The 20,607-nt window shown below is 36.3% G+C and overlaps 1 protein-coding gene across 2 annotated transcripts in view; it reads left to right on the top strand.

The window, feature by feature from the left end:
* LOC135076295 (5'-3' exonuclease PLD3-like) overlaps positions 1–20,607 on the top strand; it is a 35,924-nt gene that overhangs the window by 6,291 nt on the left and 9,026 nt on the right. The window contains exons 1-8 of one of the 2 annotated variants that reach the window (XM_063970780.1): positions 11,096–11,256; positions 11,510–11,622; positions 11,796–11,960; positions 12,725–12,902; positions 13,089–13,223; positions 13,442–13,564; positions 13,726–13,794; positions 16,803–16,925. In XM_063970780.1, coding sequence (XP_063826850.1) covers positions 11,206–11,256; positions 11,510–11,622; positions 11,796–11,960; positions 12,725–12,902; positions 13,089–13,223; positions 13,442–13,564; positions 13,726–13,794; positions 16,803–16,925 — 957 coding nt within the window. In that variant the 5' untranslated portion in view covers positions 11,096–11,205. Of the gene's footprint in view, positions 1–11,095; positions 11,257–11,509; positions 11,623–11,795; positions 11,961–12,724; positions 12,903–13,088; positions 13,224–13,441; positions 13,565–13,725; positions 13,795–16,802; positions 16,926–20,607 lie in introns of those variants that run through there. The other variant, XM_063970779.1, reaches the window with a different exon arrangement.

Below are 20,607 nucleotides of genomic sequence, written 5' to 3'. Positions count from 1 at the left end.
TTGAAAACGTGTAGAAGTTGTTCAGCTTACATTACTTGCCTACCTAGACCCTACTTGTTACCCGTTCACCGTCCCTCTTCCCTCAGGAGTTTTATCTGTCGAAACCTGTATTTGCGACATTGCGATGTCTGAAATACGACAAGTGGCTTTTACCTTCCGTGAATGTTCTCAACTCAACAGGCGAGTTAAGCTTAAAACAGATTTTATCTTTTCGAGAATCTCCTTTGATGATATGATATGTCTAAAGGGTTATATTTTTTATAATATTAGGTGCTATATGTGCTGTGATATGGGTCCTTTCCCACGGCAACCCAGTTTTGTGGAATCCAGTAATGCAGGATCCAGCAAATCGAGAAAGAGCCCAGGTCATTCTTCCTACAATCTTTCTCGAATAATGTCAACTTTTATTCCTTTACTAGGCAAAATGTTGACCGAGTTGAACTTTTTTTCTTTCCTAATTATCCCTTAACTTTTCAGGCTGTCTGGTGTGCCAGATTTAGACGTTGGAATTACTTATTAGAACTGTATTAAGGGGAACACCAAATACTGGGTATCAAAAGGTCGCATTCATTTTTTAATTAAAGTTCCGTGAACTTTGACATCAACTTTACGAGTAGTTCACTGAATCATGTTATTTTTACGACAGCCCATTCATTTCTTTGATTTTTATGATAATTTCGTTTGCAAAATGTATGCGAAACAGTAAGTTGCTATATTCTGTGGATAAAGTTAAAGGAACCTGGCATAAAAAAACATCTGTGGTTATAGTTAAAGGTGGTGTTTTCCATAAAAGATACCAATATTTTTCAGTTTCACACAAAATGACAATATTTTATAGCCTTATGAACACTGTTCTATGTGCATATAAGTTTGAAATAAATAAATAAAAATATTTTAAACTAGATAAGTAATCCCCAGAGGCAAAAACCTGCATAACTTTTAATCATAGGGGTGTTCTTCATAGTGCCTACATGAAAATTCCTGAATTATAGGTAGGAATGTAAGCTTTTCTATTGACCAAAATAAACGCGAGTAATATAATACATAGGTACTTATGACTAACCGATGACTATCTAATTGATAAATTCTTCAAATAGTGTCGGATAATTTCATATCACCTTCGTCAAAAGCTAACCATTATTTTCATGTGTTATGTAACGTAATAAAGCCGTTCGAAGATGAGTTACTGCTACATTCAGTATTACCTGTGGCGTGTTGCGTGTGCCTGTTGCTACAGCGGTTTGTCACGCGACGATGTTTGGCGGCTCTATTGATATGTCGATTGAATTGAACCCACCTTACCCACCGCAAAGACTTTTAATGGAATAGATGTTTACGCTACAGTACGTGCTGATATTTACTGATACTACGGAAAAACATTAGAGGATTGTTTGAAAATTTACTACGTACTTACGAGTACCAGATGCCTTTAACGAACATACCTTCATTGATTCTTAATATTTTAATGTAATAGTTTTAGCTACCTACCATTTTATTACTAGCAAAAATTCAATAATTATCTTCAAAGAAATTCATTAATCCCAACTTTTATCCCAACTAATATTATAAATGCGAAAGTAACTCTGTCTGTCTGTCTGTCTGTCTGTCTGTCTGTCTGTCTGTCTGTCTGTCTGTTACGCTTTCCCGCTTAAACCTCGCAACCGATTTTGATGAAATTTGGCATAGAGATAGTTTGAGTCCCGGGAAAGAACATAGGATAGTTTTTATCCCGGTTTTTGAAACAGGGACGCGCGCGATAAAGTTTTTCTGTGACAGACAAAATTCCACGCGGGCGAAGCCGCGGGCGGAAAGCTAGTCAGTAATATTCTTATTAGTCTTTAAACATACTAACTAACTATAAAGTAATTTAAAAAGTATTAATTAGGTTTAGAATCTGGATTCGCTAATGATTTTTATATTACGAAAACAAAGCTTAGTTAAGCCATACTTTATATTCTTTGCCCCTACTTTATTACGAAGTTGGAAGGTACGTTATCTTAGAGTAAAATTTAATCTAAATTGGATTTGTGCTTCAATATTTACTTAACGATTTTCTTTTTCAAGATCAATACTTAAACTGAAAATAATTGTTCATGTAAGTACCTAAGCAAAATCAAAAGTACCTACTTATGTAGTTTAATCGTTGCTGGGATTTTTTACTTAAACCTATAGTTTTAATAGTAGTAGATAGTGTCCAAGCTTACCTACTCTTTTTAGAGTATATGAAAGCTATCTAGGAAGTGAGATAATTACTACAAAGGTGCAAATAGCATAAAATTAAGAAGCATAGTTTACAGGACTTATGTAACTAACATTTTCGTTGAAAATTCTTGTCTTTTTGATGAGCCATTCATGTTTTCGTTTCTTTCCGTTCGTTCATTCATTTTAGGTAACTTTCAAAGAGATTATCCTTATCAACTTTAAAACGTTGCACTTGCTACAGTCTTTTTATTATACAGGGTGTTAGGTAAATGGGTATATGAGCCGACACTAGCCTATGTTAACATGGTCATGTAAATGGTATGGTGAAGTCAGAAAATTGATATCATCATTTTATTTTTTTTAATTTTCATACAAAATAAATTTTATAAAATCCGATTTATATGAAAATTAAAATAATTAAAATAAAGATATCAATTTTCTAACTTCACCATACCATTTATATGCCCATGTTAACATGGGCTAGTGTCGGCTCATATACCCATTTACCTAACACCCTGTATAATACCTACTTATTTTACTCGGTCTTTCACAACGTTTTCTGCCTCTACTTTAATCTTCTGAGACGAGAGGTAATACGATTAGCTTTTTCTTATACAGATATGGAATTACTCGTACATAGTTACGTGCTACAAATATATTTTTGCTCCTTTTATGTATTAGCAGTCGTTAGAAGCAGAAAAAGCTAGGAACTGATTGAATTTTGTCCATCAATCTTGTATAATAATATCTACGTCAAGCAAGTTAACAAAATATTCAAAAACTTGAAAAAGTCATAAAATTACCGACATTTTTATCAGTTAGCTGAGTGAGTTCAACAATACATAATCTCCCGGGTTATTTACACGAGTACCTACCTACACTTTTTCTTCTTTTAGAATGTACTTATTTCGATAATTGTCCATCCGGGTGCATCAGGCAGGTGCAATGTGCATTCTATTTTTGCCTCTCGATATAGCACTTGGTCGCGGGCTCGCCGCACTTTGCAAGTCTGAGGAGTTCCTCATCGACAGTTTTGTCTGTTTTACCTTTAAACGTTTCATATTTTAACGTTAATAAAATTTTAAAAAGGTTCAATTTTAGAATAATAACGAAGCACATTTTCAACGATAACTACTAGTCGTAAAAAGCCTATGGGTTGATAGACAAAACGTAAGCACATTTCAAAATAATTTTATGACTTTTAGTCCATAAAAGTGCTTTTTGCAATTCGACAAAATAAATTGTTTATGAGCGTTGTTTAAGAGTCTGCGATAAGTAGGTAATTATTGAAATTCTATTTTAAAGTAGGGGCGTGCGGCGAGGATTCCGTCAACTGGGACCGCAATTAACTGGGACCGCGGTCCCAGTCGCCGGATGCGTAAAAATTAAATAATTTTCTTCCGGCGACTGGGACCACTCATGGATTTTAGTACTGTACCGATTTTGGATTGAATAATATTTTCTTTAAAGTTATCTATGAGTGGTCCCAGTCGCCGGAAGAAAATTATTTAATTTTTACGCATCCGGCGGCTGGGACCGCGGTCCCAGTTAATTGCGGTCCCAGTCGCCGGAAGCCTCGTGCGGCGTATGTAGGCTATTAAAAATTGTCTACGTAGCAACCGATGTTTATTGATTAAATTAGAGGTTTAAAATTACGGATGGAGGCAGACACATCACGATAAGCACTGTAGTTGTAATAGAGTGCTATTTTTCAACAATAAGGGATAGTGTTAGGGTTTTCTATATTGGAATATAATAGCATAATATGTATGTATATTTTGTATATGCTCAAACTTCAAACAGTCTACTTGTCAAGTTAACTAACCGTTACTAAACCCCATTTAACCTTATCTCTTCACTTCAGAGCTGACGCTACGAAGCGGGTTACCCAACTTCAAGAACATACGAGATTATGTCAAAAGAGCTTTGAGATTACCATCTTTAATACAGTCTTTGATATATACTTAATTGAAACTTTCATCCATGCATCGCTAATTTATCTTATTCATTTCTAAGGCTGAGTTGCACCACCTAACTTTGACCGTAACTATGACCGATAACCGGTGTTTTTTGTATGGAGTTTGACAGATTTTTGACGTTTGTCAAAGTAAAAGTAAGATGGTGCAACCCAGCCTAAGATCTTTCAATTGCTAATTTAACGGAATTTAAAAGCTAAATAACATTGTGCTACAGTCGTGAATTGTTTGTCTTCATTGGGCTTGACTTAACACACTATTTTATTGCCCGTTTTACATTAAGTTTATCGCGTCGTTAGTGAAACGTTAATACAGTTTATTACGTTAATCTTAAAATTAGCGCCTTCCGTTTAAAATGAAATAGTTACTTGGGGTGGTGCCGTTTGCATGATTGTGTGCATATAACCATTATTATCGTAAATGTTGACGGTACACTTGCCGGTCCAACGCTTAGAGCTCGGACGCACGCAATTTAACGATTAACACAAACTGCTATCAATTTTGCTGGAATTCTAAACATTACTAATAGGCAATAAGTTCACCTTAACGTCTACGGCTATGCTATGGTCAAAGAAAACTTACTATCTAGATTACCATTAAAGTTCGAGTACGCGTTGCTACGACGCTACGAAACGCAACGTGTACAACGTAACTGTTGCTACGGTGTAGAATCGTAGCGTAGATATCGTAGTATATCGTAGATCTATGTCTACGATACGTTACGAGTATGCGTTACGGTGTAGCGGCTAGAAATCTTAGGTCGTATTTCAAAATTTATATTGAGTTATTGAAGTAAGTATTCTACCTATTTAACAAAAAAACAACGGATATTATGTAAATAGTAATTCAAAATTTTTGGAAATGTTCGTTCGTTCGTTTCAGTCAAATGACATCCACTGCTAGACAAAGGCCTCCCCCAAGGTTTTCCATAATGAACGGTCCTGCTCTGCCCGCATCCAGGTTCTTCCGATCGTATTCGTCGGTCCACCTAGTAGGTGGCCTGCCCCGTGCCCACACTACGTCTTCCAGCCCGTGGTCGCCACTCGAGAACTTTTCTGCCCCTTTGGAAATGTATTATGATATCTTTTTATTTGTAGTTGTAAAAGAAAGCCGAAAGGTAAAAAACATTTACCCTTTCTAATTCAAGTCTTGGGTTACCGTGTTTTGGGTGCCTTTTAGTATAGCTAGTGCTACTTTAAAAGTGTGTTAAAATGACAATGCCCCCATCCATTAGCGCAACGGAAGCACGAAAAAGTGACAAAGGCCCACTTATTTCGTTTATTTTGTGACATGTTCCATTTCGTATTCCAAACATGTCCCACTATGTTGTCAAGTCCACGCATTACAGCTCTGGGGGTGTTAATTTAGCTGTTCGCTCGGTCATTTTACGAGTGTTTGCCTAATTTTGTTATTACCCCACGTAACCATGGCAACGGTGTTGGTACATAGTACTGGTACAACAAGCTGTTTTCTACTATTATTTAAATTTTGTGGCTGACCTTGCTATGAGAACAATAGGGCTGCTAAACAAAAAAGATACCGGACAATGGAACTCGTGTTTCGTACAACGATAATGGATTGCTATTTTTGCAAAATGCACTATAAAATAAAATAAAATGTTTGTATGCCCCTGAAACGATGAGTAGGTATATTTTTATTATTATTTAAGTAAAATCTCTACGAATAGGTTAATAGAGTTTGAATATTTTAGTGAGTCTTTGTTTACTAATTGACAAAATCTTTTACAAAAAGGGTTGAAATCAATAAACAATTTACTTTATTTATTGTTTTACTAAGCTATGACTAATTACACTAGTTTACAAAAAAAAAGTTTTTCTTTTACCCAAAGATAATTCATATTGGATGTGTTTTCTACCAGCCCCCTTATTACAAAAAAATATGTCTCATATTTTTATCACGTCAAGTTTTTGAGATATCGATATTAACCTAAGTAAGCTGTCTTGTTAGCCGTGTCGGAGTTTCTACTTTATTTTAATTGCGTTTAAGTATTATTTTAACATTTTCACTTGTTTTAAAATGTCACCAAGGCAGTGTAAATTAAGCCCAAATAACTTTTGCTAAGTTTGTGGTCAAATTATATTGTCAAAAAAGAAGAGACCAATCACTGAGGCCGTAAAACGGGCCTATTTCTATCACTTTCAAATCTCGGTAACAAACCTGATAAAAAATGGGTTTCTGGTTTGGTGTGCGAAAATTTGAGAAGTATATTATTGCACTAGGCTGCAGGAAAAAGAAAACATATACGATTCGGCACTCCAATGTTATGGAGAGAACCAACAAATCACACTAATGACTACTTCTGCCTCACTGAAACTACAGGTTTTAACAACAAAAACCAAGAACATACAATGTCCTGATGTTGCATCAGTCACAAAACCTATGCTACAATCTCAAGGAGTTCTTTATCCGTCATTTCCCAGCAATTCCAGTAAGGGAAAAATGCTTGGTATTAATTTAAGCAGTAGTGAAAAGTTTCATGGGAAACTATAAATTTATCTGAGAATCATGCAGAAATTTATTCCAAATTATTGAGGAATTACCAAGGAATGGGTGTGAATAAGTCGTTAAAAATTCATTTTTTACATTCTCACCTAGATTTTTTTTCTGAGAACCTGGGAAGCGTGAGTGTTGAACATGGCGAAAGTTTTCACCAGGATTTGAAGGTTTTTGAGGAAAGATACCAAGGTATTTGGTATAAAAATATGTTAGCGGATTGCTGTTGGTCTATAATAAGGGAAACTGATACTTATCAGTATAAAAGAAGGAGCAACACGACTCATATTTGATTGTTTTTAGAGATAAATGTATAAAAATGATAAAAATTACTATAGTCAATATTTACAAAATTTGACGTCCTAAATTTTTTCTAAGTTCAGTTTTTAAGTAAGGGTTAATAACTCTACCGATACATATCAGTTTCATCTCTGGGTAAAAAACCTTGTAAACTAGTGTTATTATTGTAAGATGTGTTAGGTTCTTAGAATAATGCAAGTACATTAAATCAAAAATCAAAATCAAAAAATATTTATTCAGTTTAGACCACAAGTGGCACTTATGCTATTAGCTTTTTATTACTCTTGGAATTGACTAGCGATTTATTAATATCATTAAAGAATTTTTTTCTGAATTCTCACTGCATAATGACATGGTAATCTCCGCAAATACTATTTTTCACTGTTATGTAAAATAGATAAAATCACTATGAAATATGAAATAGCTATTACGGTCCGTGCTCTACTTTAAACCAATTTGCATGTTCTATGTTCAGTTTTAGGTTGACTCTTGACCTAAACGCTTAGTTCTGCTGTCAGTTGTCACTTATTAAGTTACAAAGTAGCAAGTTTGTTACTCTACAATGTAGAGTGTATATTGACATTCGAAAGGTCAGAGTTTAACCGGGAGCTCGAAGATTCCCTTTTCAATTATTGGCAGCTTTTCTACTTTACATTAAAATAGTAATATACGAGTATTATATTATCTGTGGTATTATGATGTAATAAATTACATACAACATGCTTGTTTGATTAGTTAAAGAAAGTTAAGGAGAAGCGTTTTGAACTTTTGAATAACCAATCAGATTTCATTTATTCCATTTCTCTTCTCCGCTTCGCACAGCTCCGCTCCGCGCCGCGCTGCAACAGCTGGTCAAATTCTATAGAAAAAATTGTACCTACCTACTAACAAACCGCGACCTTTACCAGATCGTCGGTCCACCTAGTAGGAGGCCTGCCCACGCTACGTCTTCCAGCCCGTGGTCGCCACTCGAGAAGGTAAAGGTACACATGGAAGGTCGCGGGAAGAGCCTGGATGCGGGCAGTGCAGGACCGTTCATTGTGGAAAACCTTGGGGGAGGCCTTTGTCCAGCAGTGGACGTCATTTGGCTGAAACGAACGAACGAACGAACTAACAAACCGTGGATTGCTTGTGCGATCTAAGATAACGTCGTCGTGGAGCGCTATGAATATTTTAAACTTGGTCTATAACACAATAAAGGTCGGACCTTTTTCAGGGATTCCATTATTGTTCTCAATTTCCCTCGGGCTGGGGAATTTCTTTGGTTTTCCTTTGCGCGAACAGTTTTTATAAACTTTAGCCCTCTTATTACAAAAAGTTAGACTCAGTTTGAATCCTGGTTTAAATTGACATCTAGTATGGAAATGTCATTTTAAACCAGAGTTCGTTCCGGGTTTAACTTTTTTGTAATAAGGCTCTAGGTGTTCTGTAGAGTTATCCTTTTATTAAATTGTTAGTAAAATGTTTTTGCAGCTCATTATTTAGAAATAATTATTAAGCTAAATATATATTTCTTTTCGAGAATCGATGAGTAGGTAAAACCTGAGATGCTTGTTGGCGCTTCAAAAAGCATCGATAGGGTTCACAAGGCGACTTCACAAACTTTTCGTAGAAAAATGGCATAATTACAGTTGTTAGAAGCCCCTTTAGTTGATTACTGCGATACCTTGGCATTTTCTGTAATTACTTGAAAGCAATCCACTGTTTTAAGAATTGTATTGCCAAGTAACAAGGTTAGTCATGAAATTTTCTTAGAAATAGCACTCTACCTTGGCTGCAGTTTAAAGTGCCCTTTTTAACCTTTTTATGATTAGCTGATTCTGCATCTCAAATTTTCAAATATGTATTTTAGATATTACTATTCGTTCGTTCGTTTCACCCAAATGACGTCCACTGCTGGACAAAGGCCTCCCCCAAGGTTTTCCACAATGAACGGTCCTGCGCTGCCCGCATCCAGGCTCTTTCCGCGACCTTTACCAGATCCTCGGTCCACCTAGTAGGATTACCTATTACCTAGGGGTAATAGGTAATTATTTTGAAATTGTTTGGTAGATTGCTACTTCTAAAATAAGCAAAGATTAGAAATTTTCTTCTATTAGGGAGTTAATTAGTCTTAAATTAAATTATTTCGTAGTAACTAGACAAAATCATATTTTCATATAATGTATACGGGTAGTTAATTACCTGGTTCATTCATTAAAAAACCCAAAGTTATCGATCAAAGCGACATGGTTGCTTTGCTTTGACTCTGAAAGTAAATAACTATTCGTACACCTACTTGTTATCGTACTATTTCTCGCACGCAATATTTACCACAATTTGAATATTCCTCAATTCGTCATGATACTGAGTAAATTCGCAATTTACTTGTTCAGTATTGTTACGGAGACCGAAGGTACCAGGAGCCGTGGAGGTTTTAAACCCAGTTCAAAGCGTATCTGTATTTTATTGTGATTTAAAAGTGCTGGATATAAAAATATTTATTTATTTGTATAATAAAATAATTTATGTTCTACGAAATCACTGCCGTAAGTTTTGTTCGCAGTACTATTTCGGAACACACACCCTCAGTACGTAGCTAACAATTAGGATTTACCTATTTACAAGCACACTACGAAAACGTTAATTAATAAATAATCTAAGTATGTAACAAATGACATTACCTATGATCTTTGTAGACCTACAAACTACATCTTCATAATTTATTAGTAGTGAACACAACAATCAAAAATAAACATCTTGAATCTGGGGATTCGTAAAAGTTTTAAAAATTTCGCGCCAATAAACTATTTCCCCCAAAATTACTAGTGAAGTCTTTGCATAAAATAACGATTCTTTAATCGATACCGACTTGTTGATATGTTTTGTGGCAAAGAAGAAGAATACCTACTTTAGTTCGTTTAATTACTAATATTACAACACACATTTTTTTATTCATAGTTACCATAATATGGCAAAAGTTGCGTGCGCTCTTGAGTCTTTTTAGCTATATTGTAATCAAAGTTATTTGACACAGTGTTAAATTGTCGCCAGTGGAGTTCACACGACCACGCTGTATAAAATTTGCTGTCATGCTTTGTAATTTTGGTAAAAATAAAAGTGTAGATATTGTAAATAAAATACATGGTGCCTAATAGTAGTGAAACACGCGACCGCGAAGCTTGTATCACGTCACGCGGGAAAGCAAGTCATATGATATAATTAGGGTGACACAAGTGATAATCTTGAAGATTTTAACAACGTATGTATACAAGTTAATCATAATTACATTGTTTAATATAATAAATATTTCTAAGGAAGAAATTAATGTTGAAGAAATTAGACTATTGTAAAGTAGTTTTATCTTTTTAAACCTTGCAGTAAGCAATTCAAGATCTTGGTCACTTAATTTATTTTAAACTTTTAAAATAAACGTGAATTACATAAATTATAAAGTAAGTTACATAAATTATTGAATTTAAAGCAACAGCATTTTATGTCAAGCTATACGTTAAAAATGACGCATGTTTACTATGTATTAAATCACTCTTTGATACCTAGTCAATTCAATGGCAACGAAACGAAAATAAATAGCACTACAGCAATATTACTTGCTCGAAAAGTTGTGCCCTGCATAGTTTATCGGTCTGTACTAACCTAGTATTTAAAATGCACATGTACAATGCGGTGGTTGCCGACGTCATCTACTTTGCAGTTATATTTTTGCTACTAATGCGCCTGCACGGCTTGTAAAGGAATAACAGGATATACGAAAATGCAGTTTTATACATGTGGTTATCGTGCTTGCGTTATGAATAGTTTGTTTAGTGATTTATATATTTTGACTTTGCATTCTTTAGTTACCTAGTGAAAGTGAAACCAAACTTTAAAATGGTTCGTACTCGTGATATTTTCTTGTCTTTTGTGATTTCTTTTCTATGGGTATTTTTTTATTATAAAAAAAAATAATGGCATCTTTTATTGATTCTGTGCTCGTACACTTTACAATAAGAAAGTGTTTGTTTCTAATTTGTAATCGATTGATAAATATATTCATTCAACACATCACTAAATTAATTGTCAAAAAATTGACGTGTGTGTGTCATTCATACAGGCCAATTTGACAGATCGTTATCACTGCGGGGCTGGCTGAGAAAAATAAAAGAAGGAAATAATTTTCTTTGTTCAAGTATTATTTTGTGACTGTTTTTTGTTATTTAATTAAACGCTAAAAATGAAGTTATTGCCAGAGTGCATTACCGCACGCATAAAAAATACTTTGAAAGTCAGTATTGTTTTGATTATTATGTGTTATGAATCGGATCTTTGTGTTTCATAATTTATCAAATAAAAGTGATCTTTGCTGCTTCATGCGATTGTTTAACAGTTAAATTACATACATGTGATGTTAGTTAACAATTTGATTAATGTTATGATGTTTTAATACTTGGAAAATTGTTTTAATAGGTTGGCGCCATAACCTTAAATGATATCGTTCAAAGTTTTTAAAACTGCTTATTTCTTTCATTTCTTTGTAGACTGTGCTCGAGACTGGGAGTGTGGGGAACGCATCGTCGTCTGATGAGGAGTTGGAGCAGTGGGAACAAATATTTATGATGAGAGATGAAAACGGGAACAGCTATAACGATAAGTAAGAAAATATTCTCTTTACAAAAAAGTTAACAAGTTCCAAAAACTCCTAACAGAGTTAACATTTTTTATTTTCAAATTAATAATATTTCTAGAACCGTAAACACAGAAGGTTTTACTCATGTCATTTCTGTGTATGTTACGTTAAAATGCTAATCGACTAAACTATTTTAGGAGGAAGAAGAAAAGCATATGGTGCAGGCCATCGTGCATTCCCGTATCTATAGTGATAGTCCTCATTGTGCTGGTGGTATTGGTGCCGCTGCTGGACCAGCCCCACACAGCGCAGACCGCTGTCCCCAGCGCACCCGTTGATATGCATTGCTCAGATGAGTGTAGGTAAGACATTCAGATTCCTATTTGTTTGTTGTTATGCTGGCACTTAAGAACAAGGTGGACAGATGACCTTATAAAGGTTGCAGAAAGGAGGTTGCTTACAACCGGTCAATCTGGAAAACATTTTAATGTAGGTACCACAGTATCTCGGTGAATGAATCTTTGAATCTTTTGTTCAGCTGTGGACATCCCATGATGATGGCACTTGTGTTTATGTAAATTACAAATATTAATAACATAATTATAGTCCATAAACAAAAAAAAATTGTAATTAAATTAACAAAGCGGTGCAAATATTTTATAACAGTTTCAAATTTTGGCTATTGGCTGAAGATAATATTTTGGTCAGAAATATAATATGCATGCAAGCATATTTGTTTTTTGTTAGTTCAGTAAAATTATAATACTCAATGTATTTCTATTGTCTGTAAGATAAAGTCACACCTTTGTTATTTTAATAAAAATAGCATCTACTGAAATTCTATGCTAAATCATTATGATGAATTGCAAATATTATGTTGGCCTAGATACCTAATAAGTGCACTATTGGATTACAAATGATGTCATGTCACCCATTGCTTGATTGATGTGATAGGTGATATGTATCTAATTAGATTGCATTTTGTTAGTTGTTGACACTGTTTAGCAATAGGACTCAATTGTTTCTTGCATTGACAATAGTTTTTGTGACAAAATTAATAAAACCAACTGTAGCTTACACCACAAGTTTTTAATGACTTTACTCAGACTACCTACCTTTTTTTCAGGTTTTCTTTAGTAGAGAGTATACCGGAGGGTCACATGTATCCTCCAAACGTAACACATCTTCCCACTAAAAACGCGTGGCTAAATCTCATAGACGAAGCTCAAACATCCATAGAAATAGCATCCTTTTACTGGACCCTTAGGTTTAATGAGATGTATCCATATAACTCCTCAATAGAGGTGAGTGAAACTGCTATATGAATAGGAAATGTTTTATACATCTCTCTCTAGGTTTTTTAAATACATTTTTTATAAACAAATATGGCCACCACACGGCCATGAGAGGTGAGAGAGATAGATAGAGCAGTTATTATAATTTTTTTTCTTATTTTTAACACGTTTTTTCAAACCGTTATTCTGTTTCAGGGAGAGCAAGTGTTCCAAGCTTTATACGCTGCCGGGTCAAAACGAAAAATTAATTTAAAAATTGCTCAAAATTGGCCCACTAAGTTATATCCTAATGTAGATACTGAATATTTAGTTAAGAAAAAAGCTGCACAGGTGATTATTGTATTTATTTACTGTTTATTAGTCTATAAGCTTTTCTAAGATCTGATCTTACTTTATTTCTAACACTGAAACATTTTATTTTTCAAAACGTAACCAACGAAGCAAGACACTAAACAATTTCTTTCCAATTTCTAATAATAATTAGGTAGATAGTTAGATATCTACTTATATTCTTGGTGAAATGACTAACTAACAATTACTTTGCGCAGGTCAGGAGTTTAAATTTTTCCAAGCTCCTGGGCAGTGGTGTTCTCCACACAAAGTTTTGGATAGTAGATAGAACACACTTTTACATTGGAAGTGCCAACATGGACTGGCGGTCTTTGACCCAAGTAAGTACTTGTGAATTTTTTATCAATTTATCTTTTATCGTAACTTTCATTACCATCGACGGCCGCTTGGCTCATACGTTGCCGTTGCGGGTTCGAATTCTTCTGAGGGCAAAAGTGGGTGTGGTGAGCATATTTTTTTTTCAATTTTTTTTATTTCGCAGGTAAAAGAGTTGGGTATAGTCGCCTACAACTGTTCCTGTCTTGCCACAGACTTAGGGAAGATATTTGATGTAAGTAAAATGTCTTTTTAATCGATTCGTATTAATTGCATTGGAAACGGTGAAAGCTCTGTTATTATACGTGTAGTTAACCCTCCAATTTGACGGTTAGAAGTCTCATTGCCAACATCGAGGACAGTCCTTGTTCAAACGTCACACGATCTATTTTTAGGTGCACTATAATAAAATTATTGCATGCAAGCATCGACGCTGCATGAAATATGAATTTCATATTCGTTGTTTACATATAATATTATTGCTGTACCTACCGGTAGGTACTGAACGTGAGAACTGTATTAATTAGTAACTGTGTTTTATTGAATAAAAGAGTTTAATCCATCTTGTGGATTCACATACTTACACATAATATTATATCAAAGTTTCATCAATCAAACCTTTACAAAAAATTCTTAGGACCCTTTCAATTTTGCGTTTCGACATATTAGCTTACACACGCCCTACATTTCACGCTTCAATAATCTTAAGAGTAGGGTGTGTGTGTAGATTTTATCAAATACATAAAATCACAGATAAATAATACTTAGCATCTGCTCGCGGATTTGACCGCATGGATTTTTGCTCTACAATTTTTCGGGAATCATAAAAAAAAACTTTAAAGGGTTCTCATTTGCAACATGCAACATTTAGCGATTTTTCTATACATGTTACTTGTATTGGCCCTTGATGTTATATGAGTGTATCTCACAGCATTTTTAACCTAAATTGGCGGCGCAACTTACCAAAAAGTTGCCGTAACTTTAACTCAATCAATGTCTGCACAAAGTTACATGACGGAACGCAGCGAGCGTGCCAGTCGGTGCCACTCGCTTTGTAAAGTTAGGCTAAGGAAAGTTTACACCACGCCCCAAGTTGAACGTTAATTTAAATAGTTTCACCTTTGACGTGAGCGTGTTATGTTAAACGCGTTTTATAACGATAGCGGGTTACGTTGCTGCCTTTGTCGTATTTTTTATCTTCATACGACAGCACTCGTTAAACAATGTGGCATGTATCGAAATCAAAGATGTCTTTGTTTCGACTAATTAAATTAATTCTTACAGAGCATGTCTCATTACCAATCCCCTAAAAGCGCTTCAAGACAAACATTTGGCAAGTGTTCAGAAGAAGCTATAGACTATAGTTGTAATAAATAGGTGGGATTTTGCAAGACAATTAGCAAGATGATTAGCCATCCATAGTCCATTATTTGCTGGCGACTTTCGATTCGTTCAAACATAATAAAATTTTAAAAGGGGTTCGTTCAAACATAATAAAATTTTAAAAGGGGTTTTTGTGAGGAAAAAAATATCAGTCTTCCCTCTACGGATATCAATCTAAAAGAAACTCGAAGTGTCGAAAAACCTACTGCACCCTGCCTCTCTTGTGCCTTTTGCTCTGCACACAGTGTAACACGTAATTACACGTAGCGTAAGTACGTGTTCGCTTGGCAAGTAACGATCGCTTTTTTACTTAACTTCGTAAATGTTTGAACTTGGCCCAAAGATAACACGATGAAATTTTATTACTTAAATACTCTCTTTCCCTTTGAAGTTTCACGTTTAAGTTACGAGAGTCTACGGTTTGTAACAAAATAATAAAATATTTATGTACGTTATATTTATTTTTCATTACGTGTTTCTTCATGTAAGTAAATGGAACTTCACCCTACGCCTTCAAAAACTGTGTAACCGACACGTTTACATTAAATTTAATGAATTTCAAACGTTCGTTTTATGGCATATTCCACTTCATCTGGGTAATACCACCTGGGTGAAGAAAGTGGAATTTTTTAGTGTCCTCATATCAACTCGGGACTTGCCCTTTGTTAGGTAATAGCATTTCAGGACTGAAACTTTATAAGAAACTGGAAAAAGTCACCCTTGATAAACTGTCATAATAACTTGCCACAATAACAATGAACTTTATGCTGAACTAGCGGCCGCCCGCGACTTCGTACGCGTGGATCCCGTTTTACTCCCTTAGGGATTGAATTTTGCAAAATCCTGTCTTAGTGAGCACCTACGTTCTAAAAGGAACCCCCATGCAAAATTTGAGACAACTAGCACTTGTAGTTTCTGAGATTTCGTGATGAGTGAGTTAGTCAATGTCCGCGGGGGTGCTCCCCCCTGCAGCCGACGATGACGTCAGAGGAGGTTCCCTCCTCGACTCTGACGTAGTACGCCAAAACAGCTCGCAGCCACCTTGTGCTGCTCCAACAACCGCCAAGCATCATAGGCAACAATCCGCAACCTCTTCGACGCCGCAATGGACAGTGCACTAGGAACTACTTCAGAATATCGCCCTTAACCGGCAATACCGAAGGACCATGTACAAGTCCCAAAAAGCCCATAGGTTGTAACTTGAATAAAACCAAGATTCCAGTTATTCCGAACCTAGTATAATTATGTACGGGCCGTCTAAAACTTACCGCGATTCACCTACAGACAGCGCCATCTATCGGTAACTCAATATATGAACATAAATGAAGCTTAACATTGAACATAACCCACCACCACCCATGGTTCTTCCTGCCTCACGGCGTACGAACCGAATCTCGGGAGAGCGCGCGGGTACTTGCTCTGGGCTCTTTTCCCCGGGCGCTTTGTTTGACTCCCTACAAATTTCTCTGATCCATGTCCCTTCTCATAGTCAATTCTCCCCCTTCTGGGGCTTGACACCACAAATACGGTACTTCGCGTCGGGCTGCTATCGTTGATAAATTTCATCACTTCTTCTCATAATTTCGCCTGATTGTGTGCCAGGAGTGCGCGAACTCGCGCAGCGCGATCCAGTTACTGCGACTACTCGTGAGCTCCTGGTGATAAATAGGTCCTTGATCGGCTCTCCGTATCGCATCCAGCATTTTCTGTCGAGCTTCGTCATAGAGGTTACATTCCCAAAGTGCGTGATCGCGGCTCTCTTCGACTCCCTCGCCGCATGGGCATAGTGCAGACTCTTCGTGCTTAACATTGAACAATCAGTGACCTTTCGCTTTTATAGATATAGATTTGTTTTTCTAGGTGTACTGGACGTTAGGAGCGCCGGACGCAGTGGTGCCCGACGAGTGGCCGGAGGAGCTGGCCACAGATATCAATATGGAACACCCCATCAACATGAGCGACTCGTTCGGCGCGTTCATCACGGTAAGTGTAGTAACAGTTAATCCTTGCAGAACTTTCGGCCGCTTAACGACTCGTTATTATATTTTTTCTTGTCAAACACACAAAAGCATTGGTTCCCAAAGTGGGGGGCGCGGGCCATCTATGTACTTCAGTATAAAAAAAAACCTGCGACCGCTGAGAGAATGTATTCCAGACTGCTCGATACGACCAATAAATAATCTTGACTGGAGGAGGGGGGCGCGGATTATTTTGTATGATCGAAAGGGGGCGCGTCTCAAATAAGTTTGGGAACTAATGCTCTAAAGTGTAATTTTTAACTGAGATATCAACACATAATAACACGCAGCTCAAAGTGCTCAAACCACTGTACGGGTTGCGCTGAACTTAGGCACGCAGATAGGCAACAAAATTCACCCCATAAAGGCACCAATACCTGAAAAGTCTAAAATCTACCTACCTAAAAACTAGGGCCTAAAATTTAACACGATCGATGCTGTAAGCAAAAGTTGGTCACGGATAAAGTTGCTAGATGAAAAATGAGTACGCCCTGCATTTGATCTGAATCTGAAAATTTCCGCCGCTGCTGTAAAAAGAGATTGTCATATAAGACATCGCATATTGGCTGCTTTATGTGCATTCTCGTAACAGATCTTCCAAACGAGAAAAGCATGGTAACACACGACTTTTTAATTACTTTTTTTAGTATGAAATCAACGCAAAAACATAAGTATCTTAGTTGATACACAACTGTGCAACTTACTATGCTGTTGCCTGTCTAATTAATCAATAAAAGACCTGTAAACCACCGTGTATAGGTTCCCTAAATACCAGCGGTGTGGACCATGACCCAACACTCTGACCCAATTTCCTCGTGGGCTGTTTTATTAGATTTATCTGATTGTTCACTTTTCTGCCCCAATGTGTGTTCACCAGTACACAATACTCCTTATCCGTTAATCTTTAGGTAAAGAATTTAACATTTCGAATAAAGAAACTTGCCACGTAAATATTTGTATACTAATACACGTTTTAAGCAGCATATTTATTTTTCCAAATAAGAGAAAATACCCCATTAGGTTTTAGTCGATAATCTAAAAATGTATGGATGAAGATAGCTGAATCGATTACTCTTTAACTAAAGTATCTTTATTTCGAATTCCGTAAAGGTCAGACTCGTTTTACCTATCTAACAATTGAGTTATTATGTTCCATCGTGTTATCTTCATTATGTTAATACTTGAACCTTTCTTTAAAATAAATTAATAGTAAATACACGCCCCTGGATTGCGGTTTCTACCGCATACATATGTTTCAAGCTGTTATAAAGAATTTATCGCGCGTCCCGCGAATAAAAACACGGTCGTAAAATCTAAACTATTTAACTACTCACATTTCACCGCAAACAAACAGGATCTTTACGTTCCTAACTTCAGAAATTATTTTTCATACTTTTAACCCCTTTTAAATTATTTATGATTAGGTAAATACATAATCGTAGAGCTGATGACCGTTGGGGCAGAAAAGTTCTCGAGAGGCGCCCACGGGCTAGAAGACATAGCGTGGGCAGGCCCCCCTCTAGGTGGACCGACGATCTGGTAAAGGTCGCTGGAAGAACCTGGATGCGGGCAGCGCAGGATCAGTCGCTATTAAAATCTTTGGGGAAGGCCTTTATCCAGCAGTAGGCGTCATTTGACTGAAACGATAATTATTCAGCAAATTAAAGCTAACATCGCTGACTATCCAATTACCCATATTATCCACCCAGGTCTGCGCTTATCCAACTAATTACAGCCATCCAGCCATTACCGTTAGCGCAGCCATCGCGCCGCCATCGCGCTCTAAACCGATTGTAAAACGAAGCATCCCGCGGAGCGTTAAACCGTAATAGTTTAGTGGCCGTTAAAACCGGAACGTGTACGGTTAGGGTTGGTAAAGGTCAGAGATAGGCTAGGGTATGTTGTGGGTAACACATCAATCAACAATATTCATAGGAATTCGTTAAGTAGTTGGTATCATTAACCAATTAACTTTGATGTCAGCTCTTTAACCCAAGTCAGCATCCCAGAAGAACTAAATAATGCGAAAAAAGCCAGATAAAGAGTCAAATGACAGTCTGCTGTTGGATCCAAGCCTTCTTCAGGGAGCACCGCAAAGCACGATTCTATCCTGTCGCCAACCAATAGGTACTATCTTCTCGGAGTTTCTGGTCCAACGACCGAGGTGTATCCTACGTTTTCCAGGATGTAGTTTTAATTCAATAAATCGTTTACCTTTGCACATTTTATCGGTTATTCGACAGATATGGCCAGCCCACTGCTAGGTACTTTATCTTGCTACATTTTCAGACCACGAGTTGAATGTCCAGCAAAGCTCAATATCAAATCTGTTTACGAAGTATACTACTCAAGACCCTTGAGAAGTGACAATTTCTTAGACAGCCCTAAGCTTCTGTGTTTGAAATCGTAATACCTAGTGAAACGCCCGTTACCCTAGCCTTTCTAACTAATGCTTTTATAAGCCCGGTAGCCTTGGCATAACGCTGACTCAGCCGGGGGACAAAAGGTCCCCCAGCCAGTTAGCTGTTACACCTGAATCCTATTGTGACATAATAAATGGCGATGTCAACAAATGGTATAAAAGATTAAGTAAAAGCACCCTTGTATAGTCAGGATTTCAGTTAGTTTTATTAATATGGAAATGTTTTGGAAAATAACCGCTTACTATTAATTAACCACCCACGTGTTGGGGGAACTCTGTATTTACTCTTTTGTCTGTTTCAATCAAAGTTTATGTTCTGCAGAAACAAAATTTATCAAATTAATAGCAAATGTTTTTCATAATTTCACCTTTGGTCCAATCCTGAAAATGTGTCATATTCTGTATGTGAGAATCAATCTCTAGAAGCGATCACGCGTCTAACTTTACACACTGTATTTATGAAATTTATTCACCTCCTTTCGCATAAAAAAATAACTTGCACCAAAGGCTTTTTAAGTAGACTTTTACAGAAAATTTCGTTCCTACGACTTATTTATTTAAAACTTTCCAGAACCTGCTACAGTCATTCATTCAAAGATAATTTCAAGTTTATTTACTTTCATGACCTTAACAGGCACTTTAAATTAAGTGGGCAGGACACATTGCCGTCTGTAATGGATGTTCTTATACGAAATACGTGTAGTTACGTGAAATTAAGTTAGAGACAAAGGTCAAAGCTACGATAGGGTTGGCTGAAGGTCCACGTCTAAATTGTTGACTCGTGCGACTAATGACTGGGAGGGCTTATCACGCCGACAAATGTATCCTACGAGTAGGGTCGCCATATCGAACTTTGAAACATATTAGAAAACCATAGACTCAATCAAAAGCGTAACAAAATAATGCCCGCGGCTTAGACCGCGTGGTCGATCTGTCACGGATATTTAATTGTTTATTATTTCTTCGCGGATCTAGTTAATTTAAAAAAAAATAAAAGTAGCCTAAGTTTCTGAATTGAAAGTTCCAGGTTGAGTGTGCTCATTTTCTTCTTAAGGATGAATTAAAATGAAAAGTTCATACTTGATTAGAATGAGCACAATCTCTTATTAGAAACAGGGCTTAAGATATTCCTTATAGCGTCAGTTACTTGCCAGTAAAATTATGTCATAATAGGTTCAGGGTATGGCTGAAATTATGCAATATTTATTCACTTAATTGTATAAAA

This window comes from Ostrinia nubilalis, chromosome 11 (genome assembly GCF_963855985.1).
Source record: "Ostrinia nubilalis chromosome 11, ilOstNubi1.1, whole genome shotgun sequence".
Classification (NCBI taxonomy): domain Eukaryota; kingdom Metazoa; phylum Arthropoda; class Insecta; order Lepidoptera; family Crambidae; genus Ostrinia; species Ostrinia nubilalis.
Note: the sequence above shows the minus strand (reverse complement) of the source record. Positions and strands in the feature narration are given on the sequence as shown.